Below are 20,754 nucleotides of genomic sequence, written 5' to 3'. Positions count from 1 at the left end.
CAGGTGAACATGCCACAGAATCACCCGAAAGGCTCGTGAGTCACCTGGGAGCCCGCCCCTGTCTGGAGGTCTGCGCCGGGGCCCACGTTTTTGTCTTTGTTGTTTTCTAACAGGTGCAGTTGCCCGCTGAGCCGGCTCCCAGAGCTGGGAAGCAGACGGGGCACAGCGGTCCTGGGCTTTACGGGCAAACGGGGCTCCATAGTGCTGGGAGGCTTGGTACCTTGCTAGCTGTGTGGTCTTGGGGAGGTTGCTTGGTTTTGCTGATCCAACCTGCAACTCCAGGACATGAAGTATATAGGAAGTAGGTGCTCACTGAACTCGAGTGGTGACTTTCTCAGCCTGGACCACTGGCAAGATTTGAACAATGACGACGTTCCGTTCATTTTGTGGTACTGGGAACTGAATGCAGAGTGCCCCCCTCTTCCCCCCCAGGTAACCACTGCTCCACTGGAGCCACATCCCAGCCCTTTTCTGTTTTTTTACACTGGAGCCACACCCAGCCCTTTTCTGTTTTGTGGTGAGACAGTCTGGCTAAGTTGCCCAGGCTGGCCTTGAACTTGTGATCCTCCTACGTCAGTCTCCTGGATGTTTGGGGAAGCTCCTAGATGTACCTTGGGCTCTCTTGACCACTGTGTGCTTCCCAGGGAAGGTGGGCAGGCCTGGGCTGGGCCGGAGCCTGGCGGGGTCTCTGGCAGGGAAGGGCTCAGCCTCCTGGGCATCCCCGAGGCCCAGCAGATGGCGGGCTTGTGCTCAGCCGGGCTCGGGGCCCTGGCAGCCCCTTCTTGGACCAGGCCCTGCACACGCTTAGTCAGATGGCCCCGGTTGGGAGTCTGCTGGCAAATCTGCGCAGGCTGGGCGCACCGGCCAGTCCCGGCCCAGGGAGGTGGGAGGCCGTGCTGCAGGGCAGCACCTGTCACCAGAGCAGGTGACTGGAGGAAGAGCGTCCATCGCGCTCCTCTGCTGACCCAGCCCCGGCCCGGGCTCCTGTGTGCTGCGGGCAGCGCTGGAGAGAGAAGGTGGGCAGCTGGGTGTCCTGGGGCTGGGAAGGGGACGCCGATGGGCGTGGGTGAGCAAGTGACCTTCAGGCTGCTGTTTGGCCCAGTGGCGGCTACCTGGGCCTCCTGTACCTCAGTGGGAGGTTCTCGGTGGCCAGAACCGCCCCCCTCCCAGGGAGGCCCCCCCCGGGCCACACACCCCTGTGCTGCCACACTGTGTGGTGGGATGCAGGAGGAGGCAGCGTGGAGGTCGGGTGGGCAGCGGGGCTCTGCAGGGCTGAGCTGGCCGCCCGTCGGGTGGGCAGTGGAGATCAGGGCTGAGCTGGCCGCCCGTCAGGTGGGCAGCGGGGCTCTGCAGGGCTGAGCTGGCCGCCCGTCAGGTGGACAGCGGGGCTCTGCAGGGTTGAGCTGGTCGCCCGTCAGGTGGGCAGCGGGGCTCTGCAGGGCTGAGCTGGTCGCCGGTCGGGTGGGCAGTGGAGATCAGGGCTGAGCTGGTCGCCCGTCAGGTGGGCAGCGGGGCTCTGCAGGGCTGAGCTGGTCGCCGGTCAGGTGGGCAGCGGGGCTCTGCAGGGATGTGGAGGGAGGAGGGAAAGAAAGGGAGGGAGGTGGAGGGGCAGGGGCACACAAGGTCTCGCAAGGTGGTGGTCCTGCTGCCCGGCCAGGCCCTTCCTCTCCCAGGGGGCATTGTTTTTGGTCCCTCAGCCTGGCAGTGCCCCACCCGCTTACGCTAGGGTCCTGGGACTAACGCCTGCAAGAATTAAATAGGAGATAATGCATGTGGAATAAACAAGGGGCTCCGGAACTCTTTGAGCTCTGGATCTCTGTTGAATTAAGGCACAGCTATGTCAAACTTGACCAGGTTGCCACGGTGTCTGCCAGCAGCAGGGGGAGGCTCCAGGCGGATGGGCGCTGTGTGCCTGGTGCAGGGGAGGCTCAGCCACAGGCTGGTGGCGTGGCACAGGTGGACGCAGCTCACAGGTCTCCAGAGCCACATCCGGCTCGGTGCCCTGAGCGACGCGTGACGGGCTCACGGGGCTTTCCGTGCCCGTCCTGCGTGCCCCGGGAGGCCCACCCCAGCGCTTTGCGGTTGCTCTTCCTCTCGGACACTCTCTGCCCTCACGGGGCGCGTTTTGCTGAGGGGAGGGCTCCCCTCCGCCCTGGCACATGCGGCCCACTTGCTCATGGGAGCCGGCTGTGGAAGCGGCCGTTCCCTCCAGGGTCTTGTTCCTGAAACTTGTCAGCACACGGGGATTGGCAGGACTCCTCTTCCCCCTGGCTTCTCCGGCCCGGCCGCGCTGCCCGGTGTCCTGCCCGCGGGGCCTTGGGTCTCCTGCGGCCACCGCTGTACCGTGTCCTGGCCCTGCCTGGTGTCCTGCCTGCGAGGCCTTGGGTCGGCCCTGCGGCCACCGCTGCTGTACCGTGTCCGGCCGCTTTCCTCCACGGGACCAGTGATGGAGGGTGGGACAGGAAGTGGGCGCTGCGGGTCGTGACCTCGGGAGACTGCAGCACAGCTTAGCAGTCGGGTAGGAGAGCTAGCACAGCGCAGAGGGACAGAGCTCAAACGCAACCAGGCGCGGAGGTTGCCCTGGACGAGGCACGGGATGAGATCCAGATCGGATCCCCTGGGTCTTTGGAAGCCATTGTGCCCCATGCCTTGTGCTGGCAGCACCAGGGAGGAGAGCCGTTATGCAGGGAGGAGTATTTTGTGATCTACTGGTTCGTATCACAGGATAGAAATCACTAGAAACATCGTCAAGCATGGCTGCATCCAGCTGCAAGTGTGGCAGCCCCTGGACTCAGCCCTGGGTCTCTCTCTGTCCTTCCTTGCACACCCCTCCCCGGCTAGCTTGCTCCCAGGCAGCCATTTTCACAAAGTGATGAGCAACAGCTCCAGGACCGAGGCTGGAGGGGGAGGAGGCCGGCTCTGGGGGGCAAAGGGTGGGGACAGGGGGAGAGAGGAGGAGTGCAGAGGAAGACGTGAGGGGAAGGGGTGGGGGAGGGGAGGAGAAGCGGGTGCGCTCCCAGGCTAATGATAGAGAGGGTCAGGGGTGGGAGGCCAGATGCCCAGCCGTGTACAGCTGCCCTCCAGGGCCTGGGTTCGTCTACCTGTGTGACCTTGGGAAACGAACTTAACCTCTCTGGACCTCACTGGTGTCTTCTGTAAGACCAGCAGTTGGGTGGAGTCTGACAGTAGAGGCTCAGAGGCTTCCGACCCTCTGCTCCTCTGTTCTTGGTGGCTGGCGGCCGGCCATAGGCTGCTGGTGAGTGAACTCTTGGTAGAAGTGAGAGCAGATGCAGACATCGGTGGAGGCGGCAGTGCAGGGGTGAGGGGAGGGGCTCTCCCCACGGCCTCCATGCCAGGGCACAAAACGCAGCCCTGGCCTGGCCCGGCTGCCCAGAGCAGTCCGCCCTGTGGATCTGGAAGCAGCTTCGTGCTGTGGCTTGGGCCCCAGTCAAAACTTCTCTGGAGGCTGCCACCTGCCTCATGGCGCTCCCAGAGGTGTCTCATGGGGAGGCTGGGCTGGGGACCAGGCTGGGCCGGGTGTGGGGAGGCCAGGGACCAGGCTGGGCCTGGTGTGGGGAGGCCAGGGACCAGGCTGGGCTGAGGTCTGGGAAGGAGGCCAGTTGGGGTGGGTATGGGGCTGGGTTGGGGTCTGGGTTGGGGTGGCTGTGGGGCTGGGGTCTGGGCTGGGGTCTGGGTTGGGGTGGCTGTGGGGCTGGAGTCTGGGCTGGGGTCTGGGTTGGGGTGGCTGTGGGGCTGGGGTCTGGGTTGGGGTGGCTGTGGGGCTGGGGTCCGGGATGGAGGCCCGTTGGGGTGGCTGTGGGGCTGGGCTCCGGGATGGAGGCCCGTTGGGGTGGCTGTGGGGCTGGGCTGGGGTCTGGGTTGGGGTGGCTGTGAGGCTGGGCTCCGGGATGGAGGCCCGTTGGGGTGGCTGTGGGGCTGGGCTGGGGTCTGGGTTGGGGTGGCTGTGGGGCTGGGCTGGGGTCTGGGTTGGGGTGGCTGTGGGGCTGGGCTCCGGGATGGAGGCCCGTTGGGGTGGCTGTGGGGCTGGGGTCCGGGATGGAGGCCCGTTGGGGTGGCTGTGGGGCTGGGCTGGGGTCTGGGTTGGGGTGGGTGTGGGGCTGGGCTGGGGTCTGGGTTGGGGTGGCTGTGGGGCTGGGCTGGGGTCTGGGTTGGGGTGGCTGTGGGGCTGGGGTCCGGGATGGAGGCCCGTTGGGGTGGCTGTGGGGCTGGGTTGGGGTGGGTTGGGGTGGCTGTGGGGCTGGGGTCTGGGTTGGGGTGGGTGTGGGGCTGGGCTGGGGTGGCTGTGGGGCTGGGGTCTGGGTTGGGGTGGCTGTGGGGCTGGGCTGGGGTCTGGGTTGGGGTGGCTGTGGGGTCTGGGCTGGGGTCTGGGCTGGGGTGGCTGTGGGGCTGGGCTGGGGTCTGGGTTGGGGTGGCTGTGGGGCTGGGCTGGGGTCTGGGCTGGGGTGGCTGTGGGGCTGGGGTCTGGGCTGGGGTGGCTGTGGGGCTGGGGTCTGGGCTGGGGTGGCTGTGGGGCTGGGGTCTGGGTTGGGGTGGGTGTGGGGCTGGGGTCTGGGTTGGGGTGGGTGTGGGGCTGGGCTGGGGTGGCTGTGGGGCTGGGCTGGGGGCTGGGTTGGGGTGGCTGTGGGGCTGGGGTCTGGGCTGGGGTGGCTGTGGGGCTGGGGTCTGGGCTGGGGTGGCTGTGGGGCTGGGGTCTGGGTTGGGGTGGGTGTGGGGCTGGGGTCTGGGTTGGGGTGGGTGTGGGGCTGGGGTCTGGGTTGGGGTGGCTGTGGGGCTGGGCTGGGGTCTGGGTTGGGGTGGCTGTGGGGCTGGGCTGGGGTCTGGGTTGGGGTGGCTGTGGGGCTGGGGTCTGGGTTGGGGTGGGTGTGGGGCTGGGCTGGGGTGGCTGTGGGGCTGGGCTGGGGGCTGGGTTGGGGTGGCTGTGGGGCTGGGCTGGGGTCTGGGTTGGGGTGGCTGTGGGGCTGGGCTGGGGTCTGGGTTGGGGTGGCTGTGGGGCTGGGCTGGGGTCTGGGTTGGGGTGGGTGTGGGGCTGGGCTGGGGTGGCTGTGGGGCTGGGCTGGGGGCTGGGTTGGGGTGGCTGTGGGGCTGGGCTGGGGTCTGGGTTGGGGTGGCTGTGGGGCTGGGCTGGGGTCTGGGTTGGGGTGGCTGTGGGGCTGGGTTGGGGTGGCTGTGGGGCTGGGCTGGGGTCTGGGTTGGGGTGGCTGTGGGGCTGGGCTGGGGTGGCTGTGGGGCTGGGCTGGGGTCTGGGCTGGGGTGGCTGTGGGGCTGGGCTGGGGTCTGGGTTGGGGTGGCTGTGGGGCTGGGCTGGGGGCTGGGTTGGGGTGGCTGTGGGGCTGGGCTGGGGGCTGGGTTGGGGTGGCTGTGGGGCTGGGCTGGGGGCTGGGTTGGGGTGGCTGTGGGGCTGGGCTCCGGGATGGAGGCTTCGGGTGTGAAAGCTCACAGCTCTGGTCCCCACGGTGCCCGCTCTCCCCTGCCCGCCTTTGGCTCTTCTGCCTGGGACTCGGTGTCCCTGGGCTGGGGGGAGGTGACCCCCTGACTGCCCACGGGGGGGCCGGCGGGACCCTCGCGCGGCCCTGCGGCCGGGCCAGCGCCCCGGTGTCAGCAAGGCCTCCCTCTTCCCTCCAGCGCCGCGCGCTGGGGCGGCGAAGCCCGGCTTGGCCGCCTCCCTGAGGATGGAGCCCCGCGGCGGCCCTGGGACGAGCCGCCCGTCCCGGAAGCTGCGGTCCATCTCCCGCTCCCTGATGCTCTGCCACGGGAGGGCCAGCGAGGACAGCTCCAGCCCCGAGGAGGGGTTCCCCGGCGCCCCGGGGCGCCGGCGCCCGGCCACCCCGCTGGACGGCGCGGCCCAGCCCGGGCCCCCGGGCCTCGCGGACCTCGCGCCGGCCGCGGAGGCCGCGGGAAGCACGCACGGCCGGAGGACGCGCTTCGCCAAGGTAGGCCGGGCGCTGGGGGCCGCCTTCGGCCGCGCTTCGGCATCCGGGCGCCAGCGGAACCGCACGCCCGACGGCAGCGAGGGTGCGGGTGACGCTTGGCCGAGAGCCGGGACGGGTGTCGGTGCCAGAGCCCCAGCGCGGAGCCCCGCGGGACGGGCCGTGCTGTGCGTGCGCGTCCCCCTCCTGCGCTCCTGCGGCGCGCGCGCGTCCCCCTCCTGCGCTCCTGCGGCGCGCGCGCGTCCCCCTCCTGCAGTGCGCGTGCGCGTCCCCCTCCTGCGCTCCTGCGGCGCGCGCGCGTCCCCCTCCCGCGGCGCGTGCGCGTCCCCCTCCCGCGGCACGTGCGCGCCCCCCTCCTGCGGTGCGCGTGCGCGTCCCCCTCCTGCGGCGCCTGCGCGCCCCCCTCCTGCGGTGCGCGTGCGCGTCCCCCTCCTGCGGCGCCTGCGCGTCCCCCTTCTGCGGCGCGTGCGCGTCCCCCTCCTGTGCTCCTGCGGCGCGCGCACGTCCCCCTCCTGCGCTCCTGCGGCGCGCGCGCGTCCCCCTCCTGCGGCGCGTGCGCGTCCCCCTCCTGTGCTCCTGCGGCGCGCGCACGTCCCCCTCCTGCGGCGCGCGTCCCCCTCCTGCGGCGCGCGTCCCCCTCCCGCGGCGCGCGTCCCCCTCCCGCGGCGCGCGCGCGTCCCCCTCCCGCGGCGCGTGCGCGTCCCCCTCCTGTGCTCCTGCGGCGCGTGCGCGTCCCCCTCCCGCGGCGCGCGTCCCCCTCCCGCGGCGCGTGGAAGTGTGGGGTGTGTGCGCGTGCGTGTATGTGTGCGTGGTGCATGTGTATATATGTGTGCATGCATGTGTGTGCGTGTGTGGTGTCCACCTCCAGACGGAGGTGTAAGTAGCCTCCCGCCGCGGGCTGGGTGCTGGGGAGCGTGGGCAGGGGAGGGGGGTCTTTGGGCCGGCGGGGAGGGAGGGGCAGAGCCCGGCTCGGCCCTGGGGCCTCACGGCCGTCCGAGGAGGAGCCGGGCTCCGCCTCTGTGTGGGGCTCTCAGTCGGGGGCCGGTGGCAGAAGCCAAGGGCGCATCCCTGCCCTCTCCGAGGTGCCCGGAGGACTGCCCTGCCCTCCCCTCCCGGCACAGCCCCGCCCGGGTGTGACTCGGCCTGCACAGCCTCCTCAGCCTCCAGCAATGCCGTGGGTTTCAGAACAGCATCTGGAGGGCCCTCCGCAGCCACGCTGACAAAAAGCCTCTTCAGAGGGGTGGAGGTGCACGCGGCCCAGGGCCGCCAGCTCCCGCCCGAGGCCGTGCGGGGTGCGGGGTCCAAAGCCGGCCCTGGAGCCAGGACGCCCAGCGGCACCCGGGTCGGAGTCCGGAGGCAGAATGCTAGGCGGTGCCAGGCTCCAGGGGCCGGCGGGAGAAGCGGGGTGAAGACAGCGTCCGCCCCGAGCCCGTCCCCCCCAACACACGCCACGGCCTCCAGCATTCTCTCTTCTTTTCTTTTTGTGCTGGTCTTAGGGCTTGAGCTCAGGCTCTGGGTGCTGTCCTTGAACCGTCTTTGCTCAAAGCTAGCACTCTACCACCTGAGACACAGCTGCACGTCCAGCTTTCTGCTGATTGATTGGACATAAGAGCTTCACAGACTTTCCTGCCGTAGCTGGTTTCCAAACCGTGCTCTTTAGATCTCAGACCAGGAGCTGGGATGGCAGGCGTGAGCACCCGGGCCCGGCTTCTGGCTTTGCTGGGTTAGGGAAAGGCCCCGTGCTGAGCGCAAGTTCCAAGCCGTCCAGTCAGGCTTGCGCTGCTGCAGCAATGCCCCAGCCAGGGGACCAAGTGCGCAGGAGCTGGGCCTGCGGTGCGTACCAACTCAGGCCTCCCCCGGTCTGGATGTGCAAGCTGAAGCAGGAGGCACATACCTGCAGTCAAATAGATGGGAGGGGCGAAGGAGGGAAGCAAGCCTGCACAGAGACCAGCAAACTCACACAGGACTTTTCTGTGAAGTGTTTGCATATCAGTTTACCCTTTTCCTCTCCAATCTGTGCTCACCTACTCCAAGGGTAGCTTATGTAAGTTCTTCTTCTTCCATCTTAACAACTTATTTGATAGTTACGGGTTTGGCACGATACTTGGTGTGGTTTCCGAAGCGTTTGGATGTGTATGCAGGTTCTTGCTCTCGCTTGTGAATTATTCCGGGTGCTCTATGCGCTGTCCTCCCGCCTCCTTCAGGCTAATGCGCCCTTTGCAAGTCCGCTGCTCTTTCTGTTATCTCGTTAGGCATATGATTTTGTTATCATTAAAATATAAACATACTTTCTGGAAACACCCGTCTCCTACAACCTCTGCTAAGAGCAGAGAATTCCACAAGGTGGCAGAGGCGGGCTGGCTGCCCGGCTCGCTGATGTCGGGCGTGGTCCTGGATCTGCTGCCCCCTCCCCCTGTGCGTCTTCACCAGGCCCTACATGCAGCCTGTGGATGCCTGCAATGTCCAGCCACAGGCCGGGGTGACGGGCGCCAGCCCTTCCGAGGCCATCTTCTACCCACATCTGCGCACGTGCCTCGGCGTCTCGGTGGCTAACGTCACCCGGCTGCGCTCACTCGCCGGCCGGGCCTCCACGGTGACACCGGGGCGTGGCTCACGGCTCAGGGGCGTGGGTGCCTGCAGATCCTTGCGGGGAGGGATTTGCACGGGGGTCGTCCATACAGGCATGGCCCAGGCTGGTGTCCATTCTCCTGAGACAACCCCGGGTTTACCGAGCTCGGGTCCGGCTGGGGTCCGGAGCCCCCGGGGTTTATGGAGTTTGGATCTGGCCAGGGTCCGGAGCCCTGGGGTTTACGGAGCTCGGGTCTGGCCAGGGTCCAGAGCCCCAGGGATTACAGAGCTCGGGTCCGGCACCCCAGGGTTTACGGAGCTCGGGTCTGGCCAGGGTCTGGAGCCCCCCGGGGTTTATGGGAGCTGGGGTCCGGCCGGGGTCCGGAGCCCCTGCCCTCCCCCCGCCCCCCGCCGGCTCAGGCAGCGTTGCCAAGCATAGAGGCTGCTCGGGTGGTGAGTTCGGGTGTGTGCCATGTGTGGACATGGTCCGGCCTGGCAGCTGAGCTCCTTTGTCTCCCTGCCGGTGGGCAGCTCGGCCTGCGGCGTGGTGGCCTAGGCATCCCTGGCGAGTGGGAAATGAAGTCCCTGGGCCGCAGACCTCTTCCTGCCACAGAGGAGCAGCTGTGAGTGCTGACCACAGCCGGGGGGGGGGGGATGCAGGACTCCCGTGGAGCTGCCGTGTCCCTGTGTGTGTGCACGCGAGGCGAGGAGGCCCCGAGGAGTGTGTGGCTTCCAGTCCGTGTGCAAGCGCCTGGGCTCCTCCCCTAGGAGCTGCTGTTGGTCTTGGTATTTTGAGAGCGTGGTGGGAAGGGGGAAGAAAGGAGCGTGGGAGAAGGTGAAGCGTCCATCTTCCCGTCTGCTCTCGAAGCTGCCCCTTCTACAGCGCGGCCCAGCCCGGCCTCCCCCCTGATCGCCTGGCCACGGACCTCCGCCGGCGGGCCTCTACCCCACCCGGCCATGCTGCCGCCTCCACCCGAAGCCCCATCCCCACCCTCTATGCAGACAAACCCCGGCCCTCCCGATCCTCAGGCCCAGCGGGTACCAGAGATAATCAACTCAGAGGACAGAAGGCTTGGTTTGGCTGAGACAGAGAGATTGGGGGGGGACTGAAATTGGCTCATTCTCCCCCTTACATGAAAGCCGGGTCCTTTGCTGCTTTGCAGGAATCTTCCACGGCCCCCTCTAGAGAAAAGCCGGGCGGAGCCGAGGCCCAGCGTGGTCACTTCCTGTTTCCTAAGGCCTGCCACCAGCGGACACGCAGCAACTCCACCAGTAAGTGTGTCCTCCGTGGCCCGGACGTCCCGGAGCCAGGGCCGGGGCTGCATCCAAACCTCAGTCTCCTTCCTGCCTTCCTGCCCACCTGGACTACACCTAGCGGGCGTGGCCGGCCTCGCCCGGGCACTCTTCAGGGCCTCCACCCCAGGCTGGCCTCCTGTAGCCGGCTCCACGTGGCCGCGCTGCCGTCTGCACAGGCCTCTTCTGGCCTCGGGCGGCAGGGGTGCGGGGAGACACCTCGTCCCTCTGAGGGCTTGAACCGGGCGCCCTCCGGTGGAGAAGGTGGGAGGTGCGGAAGCTGCGGCTCTGAAGCCAGTGCTGGGTGGTGGGAAGGACAGGGGTCGCTAATACACTCTTTCGGGAGTCTCACTGGTTTTACCTGGTGTTGCCTGTGTGGCTGGCGTGGTGCGTCAGCGGCTTGAGCTGGAGGATGGGAAGGCGGAGGATGCTGTATAAGTTGCTTTCTGAGATGCTGAGGGCTGTCCCTGTGGGAGTGGCTGCTGTGGGGGTCTGCGGGGCCTCCCCGACGGGCCCTCGCTCGGTTCTGCCGGCTGGGGATGGGGGGGGGGGTCTGCCGGGTCTGCGGGGTCTCCCTGATGGGCCCTCGCTCGGTTCTGCCGGCTGGGGATGGGGGGGTCTGCCGGGTCTGCGGGGCCTCCCCGACGGGCCCTCGCTCGGTTCTGCCGGCTGGGGATGGGGGGGTCTGCCGGGTCTGCGGGGCCTCCCCGACGGGCCCTCGCTCGGTTCTGCCGGCTGGGGATGGGGGGGTCTGCCGGGTCTGCGGGGCCTCCCCGACGGGCCCTCGCTCGGTTCTGCCGGCTGGGGATGGGGGGTCCTCTGCTTCCACCCCCTTCTTGTTGAGACTGGAACGCATTGGCAGGTGGACAGGCTGGATGTGGTTGTGGTTTCCCGGGGCCTCGTGCTGGAGTTGGCATGTGGAGATGTCGGTCGTCAGCCTGCCAGCCTGAGGAAGGGCCGCCTGCCCCCGCAGGGCAGGGCTGGTGTGCGGGAGGAGGGACGCGCTGCCTGTGCCTGTGCCGGTGCCCCCCCCGCCATGCCTGGCTCGGGGCGCCGCGCGAACCCCGGCTGGTGAGGAGGGACGCGCTGCCTGTGCCGGTGCCCCCCTGCCCCGTGCCTGGCTCGGGGCGCCGCGCGAACCCCGGCTGGTGAGGGTCCGGCAGGGGCAGAGGCTGGCCCCCCCCTCCAGCTGTGCCTTTTGAGACGGCCGATGCCTTCCCAGGTTTCCCCCTCTCCACCCAGGTGTTAATCCGTACTGCTCGGGAGATGACTTCCCAATGACCAAGAAACCGGCGGCCGCTGCCGACCCGCAGCCGCACCCTCTCTGCAGCACCAGGAAGTCGCTCTCTCAGCAGCTGGACTGTCCGGGGGCACAGACGGCGGTGAGGGCGGAGGGCGGGCGGAGGGCGGGCGGAGGGCAACCTCGGCCGGGCTGACCACGCCTCGCCGGGTTCATGACACAACCACAGCGGTGCTGGACTCAGGCAAAATAGAGAGCAGATTTAGAAATCCTGCAGGAGGAGCCGTCTGCTGAGCTCCACACACGCACCAGGCCCGGGTGGCAGCGGGGCTGCCTCTCTCCTGCCCGGGTCTGAGGACGCAGGCCTGGCGTGGGCTCCACCAGGCCCACGAAACCCTGGTTCTCCTCACAGGGAGCCTGGAGGCCCACGCGGTCGCTGAGCACGGTGCAGCTGGGGCAGCCCTGGGGGCCACAGGCCTCTGTCATCTCCAACGTCGTGCTCATGAAGGGCCAGGCCAAGGTAAGTGGGGCCATGGCCGCCGGCTCCTCTCCCAACGTGGCGCGGTACTCTCGGCCGGCCTGGGGACCCGCCAGGCGGCATTGAACCCTCGGAGCTGGCTCCCTCTTTCCTTCACGGAATCCTAGCTCCAGGACTTGTTCCTACCTGACACCCAAACCCACATCGTTGGCAGAGATGTAGGGGAAGACACGTTACCTGTCCTCTCCAGAGGGCGGGAGAAGAACACTGGGCACACAGATGTGTGAGCTCTGGGTTCCCTGCTCCACTGGGTGGCTCAAGGGTGTGTGGGCTTGGCCATCAGCTGCAGCGCCCTCCAATTCCTGGGGATGACAGGGCCGCGGGCCGACCGCTGTGTCCAACTGGAGTCTGTGTCCAGGCTGCAGTGCAGTGCATCAACCTGGGCTGTGGTATGATGCACGTCACGGGCTGTGGTATGGTGCAGGTCTCGGGCTGTGGTATGGTGCAGGTCACGGGCTGTGGTATGATGCAGGTCTTAGGCTGTGGTATAGATGCAGGTCACGGGCTGTGGTATGATGCAGGTCACAGGCTGTGGTATGGTGCAGGTCACGGGCTTTGCTATGGTGCAGGTCACGGGCTGTGGTATGGTGCAGGTCACGGGCTGTGGTATAGATGCAGGTCACGGTCTGTGGTATGGTGCAGGTCACGGGCTGTGGTATGGATGCAGGTCACGGGCTGTGCTATGGTGCAGGTCACGGGCTGTGGTATGGTGCAGGTCACGGGCTGTGGTATGGTGCAGGTCACGGGCTGTGGTATGGTGCAGGTCACGGGCTGTGGTATGATGCAGGTCACGGGCTGTGGTATGGTGCAGGTCACGAGCTGTGGTATGATGCAGGTCACGGGCTGTGGTATGGTGCAGGTCTCGGGCTGTGGTATGGTGCAGGTCACGGGCTGTGGTATGATGCAGGTCACGGGCTGTGGTATGATGCATGTCACGGGCTGTGGTATGGTGCAGGTCACGGGCTGTGGTATGATGCAGGTCACGGGCTTTGCTATGGTGCAGGTCACGGGCTGTGCTATGGTGCAGGTCACGGGCTGTGGTATAGATGCAGGTCACGAGCTGTGGTATGGTGCAGGTCACGGGCTGTGGTATGATGCAGGTCACGGGCTGTGGTATGGTGCAGGTCTCGGGCTGTGGTATGGTGCAGGTCACGGGCTGTGGTATGGTGCAGGTCTCGGGCTGTGGTATGGTGCAGGTCACGGGCTGTGGTATGGTGCAGGTCACGGGCTCTGGTATGATGCAGGTCACGGGCTGTGGTATGATGCAGGTCACGGGCTGTGGTATGGTGCAGGTCACGGGCTGTGCTATGATGCAGGTCTCGGGCTGTGGTATAGATGCAGGTCACGGGCTGTGGTATGGTGCAGGTCACGGGCTGTGGTATGATGCAGGTCTCAGGCTGTGGTGTGGTGCAGGTCTCAGGCTGTGGTATGATGCAGGTCACGGGCTGTGGTATAGATGCAGGTCTCGGGCTGTGGTATGATGCAGGTCACGGGCTGTGGTATGATGCAGGTCACGGGCTGTGGTATGATGCAGGTCACGGGCTGTGGTATGGTGCAGGCCTCGGGCTGTGGTATGGTGCAGGTCACGGGCTGTGGTATGGTGCAGGTCACGGGCTGTGATATAGATGCAGGTCACGGGCTGTGGTATGGTGCAGGTCACGGGCTGTGGTATAGATGCAGGTCACGGGCTGTGGTATGGTGCAGGTCTCGGGCTGTGGTATGGTGCAGGTCACGGGCTGTGGTATGGTGCAGGTCACGGGCTGTGGTATGATGCAGGTCACGGGCTGTGGTATAGATGCAGGTCTCGGGCTGTGGTATGGTGCAGGTCACGGGCTGTGGTATGATGCAGGTCACGGGCTGTGGTATGGTGCAGGTCACGGGCTGTGGTATGGTGCAGGTCTCGGGCTGTGGTATGGTGCAGGTCACGGGCTGTGGTATGGTGCAGGTCTCGGGCTGTGGTATGGTGCAGGTCACGGGCTGTGGTATGATGCAGGTCACGGGCTGTGGTATGATGCAGGTCTCAGGCTGTGGTGTGGTGCAGGTCACGGGCTGTGGTATAGATGCAGGTCACGGGCTGTGGTATGGTGCAGGTCACGGGCTGTGGTATGATGCACGTCACGGGCTGTGGTATGATGCAGGTCACGGGCTGTGGTATGGTGCAGGTCACGGGCTGTGGTATGGTGCAGGTCACGGGCTGTGGTATGGTGCAGGTCACGGGCTGTGGTATGATGCAGGTCACGGGCTGTGGTATAGATGCAGGTCTCGGGCTGTGGTATGGTGCAGGTCTCGGGCTGTGGTATGGTGCAGGTCACGGGCTGTGGTATGGTGCAGGTCACGGGCTGTGGTATGGTGCAGGTCACGGGCTGTGGTATGGTGCAGGTCTCGGGCTGTGGTATGGTGCAGGTCTCGGGCTGTGGTATGGTGCAGGTCACGGGCTGTGGTATGGTGCAGGTCTCGGGCTGTGGTATGGTGCAGGTCACGGGCTGTGGTATGGTGCAGGTCTCGGGCTGTGGTATGTTGCAGGTCACGGGCTGTGGTATGGTGCAGGTCACGGGCTGTGGTATGGTGCAGGTCTCGGGCTGTGGTATGGTGCAGGTCACGGGCTGTGGTATGGTGCAGGTCTCGGGCTGTGGTATGGTGCAGGTCATGGGCTGTGGTATGATGCAGGTCACGGGCTGTGGTATGATGCAGGTCACGGGCTGTGGTATAGATGCAGGTCACGGGCTGTGGTATGGTGCAGGTCACGGGCTGTGGTATGATGCAGGTCACGGGCTGTGGTATGGTGCAGGTCACGTTCTGTGGTATGGTGCTGCAACCCTAGTTGCAGACCATGCAGCACCTGTCTTCAGTATAATTCAACAGCCCAGGCTGCGTGTTTCTGCTCCTCCCATCCCCGTGTGCGCCCCTGTGGCCCTGTCCCTCTGATCCCATGTGATCCCCTGTGGCCGTGTCCCTCGGGCCCTGGCCCCCTCTTTGTCCGGGGGTCGGGCGGGTGCTCAGGAGGTGCACTTCTACCCCAGCCTCTCTTCCCCCCAGGGCCTGGGCTTCAGCATCGTCGGGGGAGAGGACAGCATTTATGGCCCCATTGGGATTTACGTCAAAACCATCTTTGCAGGGGGAGCTGCGGCGGCGGACGGAAGGCTACAAGAAGGTAGGCTGTCCGCCCCTTGCCAGGGAGTAGCCGAGAAACCAAAGGCAGGGCCCAGAATCATTTGGCCATACACAACCTGGGGTCTGCAGGTGTGTGTGCGGGGTCTTCTCCCTGAGCTCCCCACCATCGCTGGCCCAGGGGCCTTCACCAGCCTGGACTGCACCTCCCCTCCAGTGCCTCCACGCCGTGCTCCGGCCACGGCCAGTGTTCCCTGAGGCCCGCTCTCCTCCCCACCCCTGCCCACCTTCACCTGGCCATGGGGACCAAGCCCCGTGGTTTCAGCAGAGGAGGGAGAAGCCATTCTTTGAGAGGCTGCAGAGCCGAAGGCCTAGTAACATAGAGAAGAGTCGGACGTGACCCATCTGCTGGACTCCCGCCCCGCGACCCCCCGCCCCAGCTCCTTCCCCTCAGCGCTTGGTGTCTCCGTAGAACGGAAGCCCCGAGACCGCCTGGGAAGCGGAGGCACTTCCTGTGGGTGCTAGGGGGTCAGGGCCCCACCTTCAAGTCTACCCTGACGCTAGGTTAGACTGTCGGGTGGCCACTTGGTCTGCAGAGGTCTCTGGAGTCGAGCGGGGCGGTGAAGTTCACGGGCAGGCTGCAGGAGTCAGGCAGGCTGAGGGTGGGTATGGAGAGATGACTCACGTTGCCGACTGGCCGGGTAGCGACCACGTTTGCCAAACTGACACAGCGCCCCCCGGCCGCTGGCCTCGACGTGGGCAGCCCACGGGCCAGCTCCGGTCCAGCGCACCTGGGTTTATACTGCTCACGAATAAAGCCAGGCTCGCTCTTCTCGGGCTCGAACTTCCACACCGTTCTCTTTATTAGTGACGAGGAATCGGCATGAAGTTCTGCTTCTGCTGTCAGAGGGGAGCCTTACTGAGCTCGGCCAGGCTGCCCCTGGGCGTGCTGCGGGTGGCCTGCTTGGCTTTGACGCGGGCGCTGGGTGGTGAGATGGCCTGGCTCCACGGGAATTGGGGCGTTCGGCTCTGCCAGGAAGCTCGCAGCGGTATCCCGTGGCTGCGGGGCTGGTGAGCCGGGGCTGCCCGCCACCAGGAGCTGCGCCCGCAGGGGGCACGAAAGACGGAGCCAGAGCCCAGACAAGGAGGCCGGGCGGGCGGGGCAGGCCGGAGGAGGAAGAGGAGGAGGCGGGAAGGAAGAAGGGACGCCGGGGTGGACGGATGGCAGAGGGGAGGCCATGGGTCCCGGCGGACACCAGGGGCTGCTGTTCACCAGCCAGCAGTGACCAGCCAGCGATGGCGGAGTGCAGAATCCAGGGCCTTCAGCACTGGGGAAAGAAGGGAGGAGGGGGGGAGGGCAGTGCGGGGAGGGGAGGGCAGTGCGGGGGGGAGGGCAGTGCGGGGAGGGGAGGGCAGTGGGGGGAGGGGAGGGCAGTGCGGGGAGGGGAGGGCAGTGCGGGGGGGAGGGCAGTGCGGGGGAGGGGGGAGGGGAGGGCAGTGCGGGGGGAGGAGGGCAGTGGGGGGGAGGGGAGAGGGGAGGGCAGTGGGGGGGGAGGAGGGCAGTGGGGGGGAGGGGAGAGGGGAGGGCAGTGGGGGGGAGGGGAGGGCAGTGCGGGGGGGAGGAGGGCAGTGGGGGGGAGGAGGGGGGGGAGGGCAGTGCGGGGGGAGGAGGGGGGAGGGCAGTGCGGGGAGGGGAGGGCAGTGCGGGGAGGGAGGGGAGGGCAGTGGGGGGGAGGGGGGAGGGGAGGGCAGTGGGGGGGAGGGGAGGGCAGTGGGGGGGAGGGGAGGGCAGTGGGGGGGAGGGGAGGGCAGTGCGCGGGAGGGGTTAGTGTGGGGAGGGGGAGGACAGTGCGGGGGAGGGGAGGGCAGTGCGGGGGGGAGGGGAGGGCAGTGCGGGGGGGGGGAGGGGAGGGCAGTGCGCGGGAGGGGAGGAGGGCAGTGGGGGAGGGGAGGGCAGTGCGGGGGGGGAGGGGAGGGCAGTGTGGGGGGGAGGGGAGGGCAGTGCAGTGGGGGGGAGGGGAGGGTAGTGCGGGGGGGAGGGGGAGGGCAGTGCGGGGGGGGAGGGGAGGGTAGTGCGGGGGGGAGGGGAGGGCAGTGCGGGGGGGGGAGGGGAGGGCAGTGCGGGGGGGAGGGCAGTGCGGGGGGGGGGGAGGGGAGGGCAGTGGGGTCATCCGCGGACGGGCGGAGGGAGCGGCCGCTGGGACTGGCACTGCCCTGTGAGCGCAGAGTGGCGTGCTCTGTGTTCCTGCCTGGAAAGTGAGGCTTCATTACTGTTTTCTGATTGTCTCTCTAGTTCACAGCAATCCTAGGAGGGGAATTTCAACGCGCGGAGGAGATGCCGTGCTCCTAGTGTTTGTTCTAATTAATTAGCTGTGCCCTCAGGCTGTCTTTGTGAAGGGAGTTCTCACCCATTCTCTGGTTTCCGCAGGAGTACAAGAATGTTCTAGATCAAAGCTGCCGATGCTCTGACTGATGGTCTAAAGTGTATTTGGCAGAGCTCAGGCCCAGGCTTTTGACCAGGGTGGAAGCGCGGGGCTGGACCGCGGGGGCTCCTGGGGTAGACGCGTTCTTCCTTGGGGACGAAGGCCGCCCCGAGGCCTGCCTGCGGGGACTGAGGCCGCGGCCACACGGTGCTGTGCCCAGCGCTGTCCTCACTCTCCTGACAACAGGTGACGAGATTCTGGAGCTCAACGGGGAGTCGCTGGCTGGGCTAACACATCAGGCTGCCCTGCAGAAGTTCAAGGTGACTGTTTCTTCCCGCACGCGGCCATGACACCCGAGGGTTAGGAGCGCAGTCAGCTCAGGGCTGTCTGGAGTGTCTGTTTACATGCAATACATGTTGCACCGTTTACCCAGTGTGATAGTAGCACACGTGCACGCGTGTGTTGCACACGCGTGTTGTCCGCCTGTGCGGGAATGACGTGTGCGGCGTGGAGCACGTGGTGTGCACACGTTTGTGACGTGTAGTACTGTGTTGTATGGCGTGTGCCGTATGAAATCTGTAGGTGTGGATCTCAGAATATACCGCGCATACCGTGAACACACGCATGTGTGGAGTGGGATGCTCCACGTGTAACAGTGTGTGCGCACGTGACCGTGTAGTGGTTGTGTGTAGCGCACAGTGTGTGTGTCCTGCGCCGTGCGTGTGGAGCTCACGGCGTGTGCGCTGCGTGTGCGCGGCCGCGGCTGGTTTTGCTGTCTTCTGCGTCGGTCCTGAGTGGCTGATGGGGGACCCCTGTCCCCCCGCAGCTCGCCAAGAAGGGGCTGCTCACCCTCACGGTGCGCACCCGCCTGACGGCGCCCCCCGGGCCCGGCCGCCGCCCCTCGCCCCCTCTCTGCCGCTCCCTCAGCTCCAGCTCCTGTGCTGCCGGCGACGGCCCCCCCTTCCCCCCAGAGAGCCCCGCCAGGCCCAACTACAGAGTCATGGTGGAGGTTTCGCTGAAGAAAGGTTAGCGCGTGGCCGCGGGAGGGGCCCGGGCCGCCCTGGCTTCCCCCAGCCCCCTCCCCCTCAGCCTCCTCCCCCCTCCCCCTATCCTCAGCCTCCTCCCCCCTCCAGCCTCCTCCCCCTCCAGCCTCCTCCCCCTCCCCCTATCCTCAGCCTCCTCCCCCCTCCAGCCTCCTCCTCAGCCTCCTCCCCCCAGCCTCCTCAGCCTCCTCCCCCGCTAGCCTCCTCCTCAGCCTCCTCCCCCTCCAGCTTCCTCCCCCCTCCAGCCTCCTCCTCAGCCTCCTCCCCCTCCAGCTTCCTCCCCCCTCCAGCCTCCTCCTCAGCCTCCTCCCCCTCCAGCTTCCTCCCCCCTCCAGCCTCCTCCTCAGCCTCCTCCCCCTCCAGCTTCCTCCCCCCTCCAGCCTCCTCCTCAGCCTCCTCCCCCTCCAGCTTCCTCCCCCCTCCAGCCTCCTCCTCAGCCTCCTCCCCCTCCAGCTTCCTCCCCCCTCCAGCCTCCTCCTCAGCCTCCTTCCCCCCAGCCTCCTCAGCCTCCCCCACCCCCTCCAGCCTCTTCCTCAGCCTCCCCCACCCCTCCCCCTCCTCCTCAGCTCCCTCCACCCCATAGCCCCCTCCCCATCCTCCCCCCTCCATCTCTTCCCCTCAGGACCAGTTCCTCTGGCTGAGCTGGCCAGGCTTTCCCCTTTGCTGTCAGCCCAAGGACACTTTGAACCTCCCGGCTCTTTGTCACCTTAGTCTAAAGGTGGTCTCCTCTGAGGCTTGAACTGCCATCTGTCACCTGCTAGAACATGTCCCTTATGTCTCCCCTTCCCCCTTCCTGGTCTTTCTCCCACATCAACTCATTGCCCTTCCTGCCTGACCCGAGCACCAGCTGTTCTTGATGGATGGTGGGGTGGGCAGGTGGTGGGCGGGGTCCCTGTGGGCGGTGGGCGGGGTCACTGTGGCGGGTGGTGGGCGGGGTCAGTGGGCGGTGGGCGGGGTCACTGTGGCAGGTGGTGGGCGGGGTCCCTGTGGGCGGTGGGCGGGGTCACTGTGGCGGGTGGTGGGCGGGGTCAGTGGGTGGTGGGCGGGGTCACTGTGGCGGGTGGTGGGCGGGGTCACTGTGGGTGGTGGGAGGGGTCCCTGTGGGTGGTGGGCGGGGTCATTGTGGGTGGTGGGCGGGGGTCCCTGTGGGCGGTGGGCGGGGTCACTGTGGCGGGTGGTGGGCGGGGTCAGTGGGCGGTGGGCGGGGGTCACTGTGGCAGGTGGTGGGCGGGGGTCCCTGTGGGTGGTGGGCGGGGTCACTGTGGCGGGTGGTGGGCGGGGTCAGTGGGTGGTGGGCGGGGTCACTGTGGCGGGTGGTGGGCGGGGTCACTGTGGGTGGTGGGCGGGGTCACTGTGGGTGGTGGGCGGGGTCACTGTGGGCGGTGGGCGGGGTCACTGTGGGCGGTGGGCGGGGTCACTGTGGGTGGTGGGCGGGGGTCCCTGTGGGTGGTGGGCGGGGTCCCTGTGGGTGGTGGGCGGGGTCACTGTGGAGGGTGGTGGGCGAGGTCCCTGTGGGTGGTGGGCGGGGTCACTGTGGGTGGTGGGCGGGGGTCCCTGTGGGTGGTGGGCGGGGTCACTGTGGGTGGTGGGCGGGGTCACTGTGGGTGGTGGGCGGGGTCCCTGTGGTGGGTGGTGGGCGAGGTCACTGTGGGTGGTGGGCGGGGTCACTGTGGGTGGTGGGCGGGGTCCCTGTGGGTGGTGGGCGGGGTCACTGTGGAGGGTGGTGGGAGGGGTCCCTGTGGGTGGTGGGCGGGGTCCCTGTGGGTGGTGGGCGGGGTCACTGTGGAGGGTGGTGGGAGGGGTCCCTGTGGGTGGTGGGCGGGGTCATTGTGGGTGGTGGGCGGGGTCCCTGTGGGTGGTGGGCGGGGTCACTGTGGGTGGTGGGCGGGGTCCCTGTGGTGGGTGGTGGGCGGGGTCACTGTGGGTGGTGGGCGGGGTCCCTGTGGGTGGTGGGGGGGTCACTGTGGGTGGTGGGCGGGGGTCCCTGTGGGTGGTGGGCGGGGTCACTGTGGAGGGTGGTGGGAGGGGTCCCTGTGGGTGGTGGGGGGGGGTCATTGTGGGTGATAGGCGGGGTCACTGTGGGTGGTGGGCGGGGTCACTGTGGGTGGTGGGCGGGGTCACTGTGGGTGGTGGGCGGGGTCCCTGTGGGTGATGGGCGGGGTCCCTTGGGTGGTGGGCGGGGTCATTGTGGGTGGTGGGCGGGGTCCCTGTGGGTGGTGGGCGGGGGTCCCTGTGGGTGGTGGGCGGGGTCACTGTGGAGGGTGGTGGGCGAGGTCCCTGTGGGTGGTGGGCGGGGTCACTGTGGGTGGTGGGCGGGGTCCCTGTGGGTGGTGGGCGGGGTCACTGTGGGTGGTGGGCGGGGTCACTGTGGGTGGTGGGCGGGGTCCCTGTGGTAGGTGGTGGGCGAGGTCACTGTGGGTGGTGGGCGGGGTCCCTGTGGGTGGTGGGCGGGGTCACTGTGGAGGGTGGTGGGAGGGGTCCCTGTGGGTGGTGGGGGGGGTCATTGTGGGTGGTGGGCGGGGTCACTGTGGGTGGTGGGCGGGGTCACTGTGGGTGGTGGGCGGGGTCCCTGTGGTGGGTGGTGGGCGGGGTC

General features: G+C 67.4%; 1 protein-coding gene across 1 annotated transcript in view; it reads left to right on the top strand.

Moving 5' to 3' along the window:
- Positions 1-5,675: 5,675 nt before the first annotated feature.
- The window catches only part of Il16 (interleukin 16), a 34,730-nt gene continuing 19,651 nt past the window's right edge, over positions 5,676-20,754 (top strand). Inside the window, 11 exon segments of the mRNA XM_042673321.1 lie at positions 5,676-6,039; positions 7,070-7,319; positions 8,379-8,541; positions 9,048-9,139; positions 9,385-9,554; positions 9,657-9,788; positions 11,052-11,191; positions 11,462-11,569; positions 14,624-14,738; positions 17,365-17,438; positions 17,945-18,143. Coding sequence (XP_042529255.1) covers positions 5,691-6,039; positions 7,070-7,319; positions 8,379-8,541; positions 9,048-9,139; positions 9,385-9,554; positions 9,657-9,788; positions 11,052-11,191; positions 11,462-11,569; positions 14,624-14,738; positions 17,365-17,438; positions 17,945-18,143 — 1,792 coding nt within the window. The 5' untranslated portion in view covers positions 5,676-5,690.

This window comes from Dipodomys spectabilis, unplaced genomic scaffold, assembly GCF_019054845.1.
Source record: "Dipodomys spectabilis isolate Male_0828 unplaced genomic scaffold, ASM1905484v1 ptg000797l, whole genome shotgun sequence".
Lineage (NCBI taxonomy): Eukaryota > Metazoa > Chordata > Mammalia > Rodentia > Heteromyidae > Dipodomys > Dipodomys spectabilis.
This window is presented reverse-complemented; position numbering and strand designations above follow the sequence as displayed.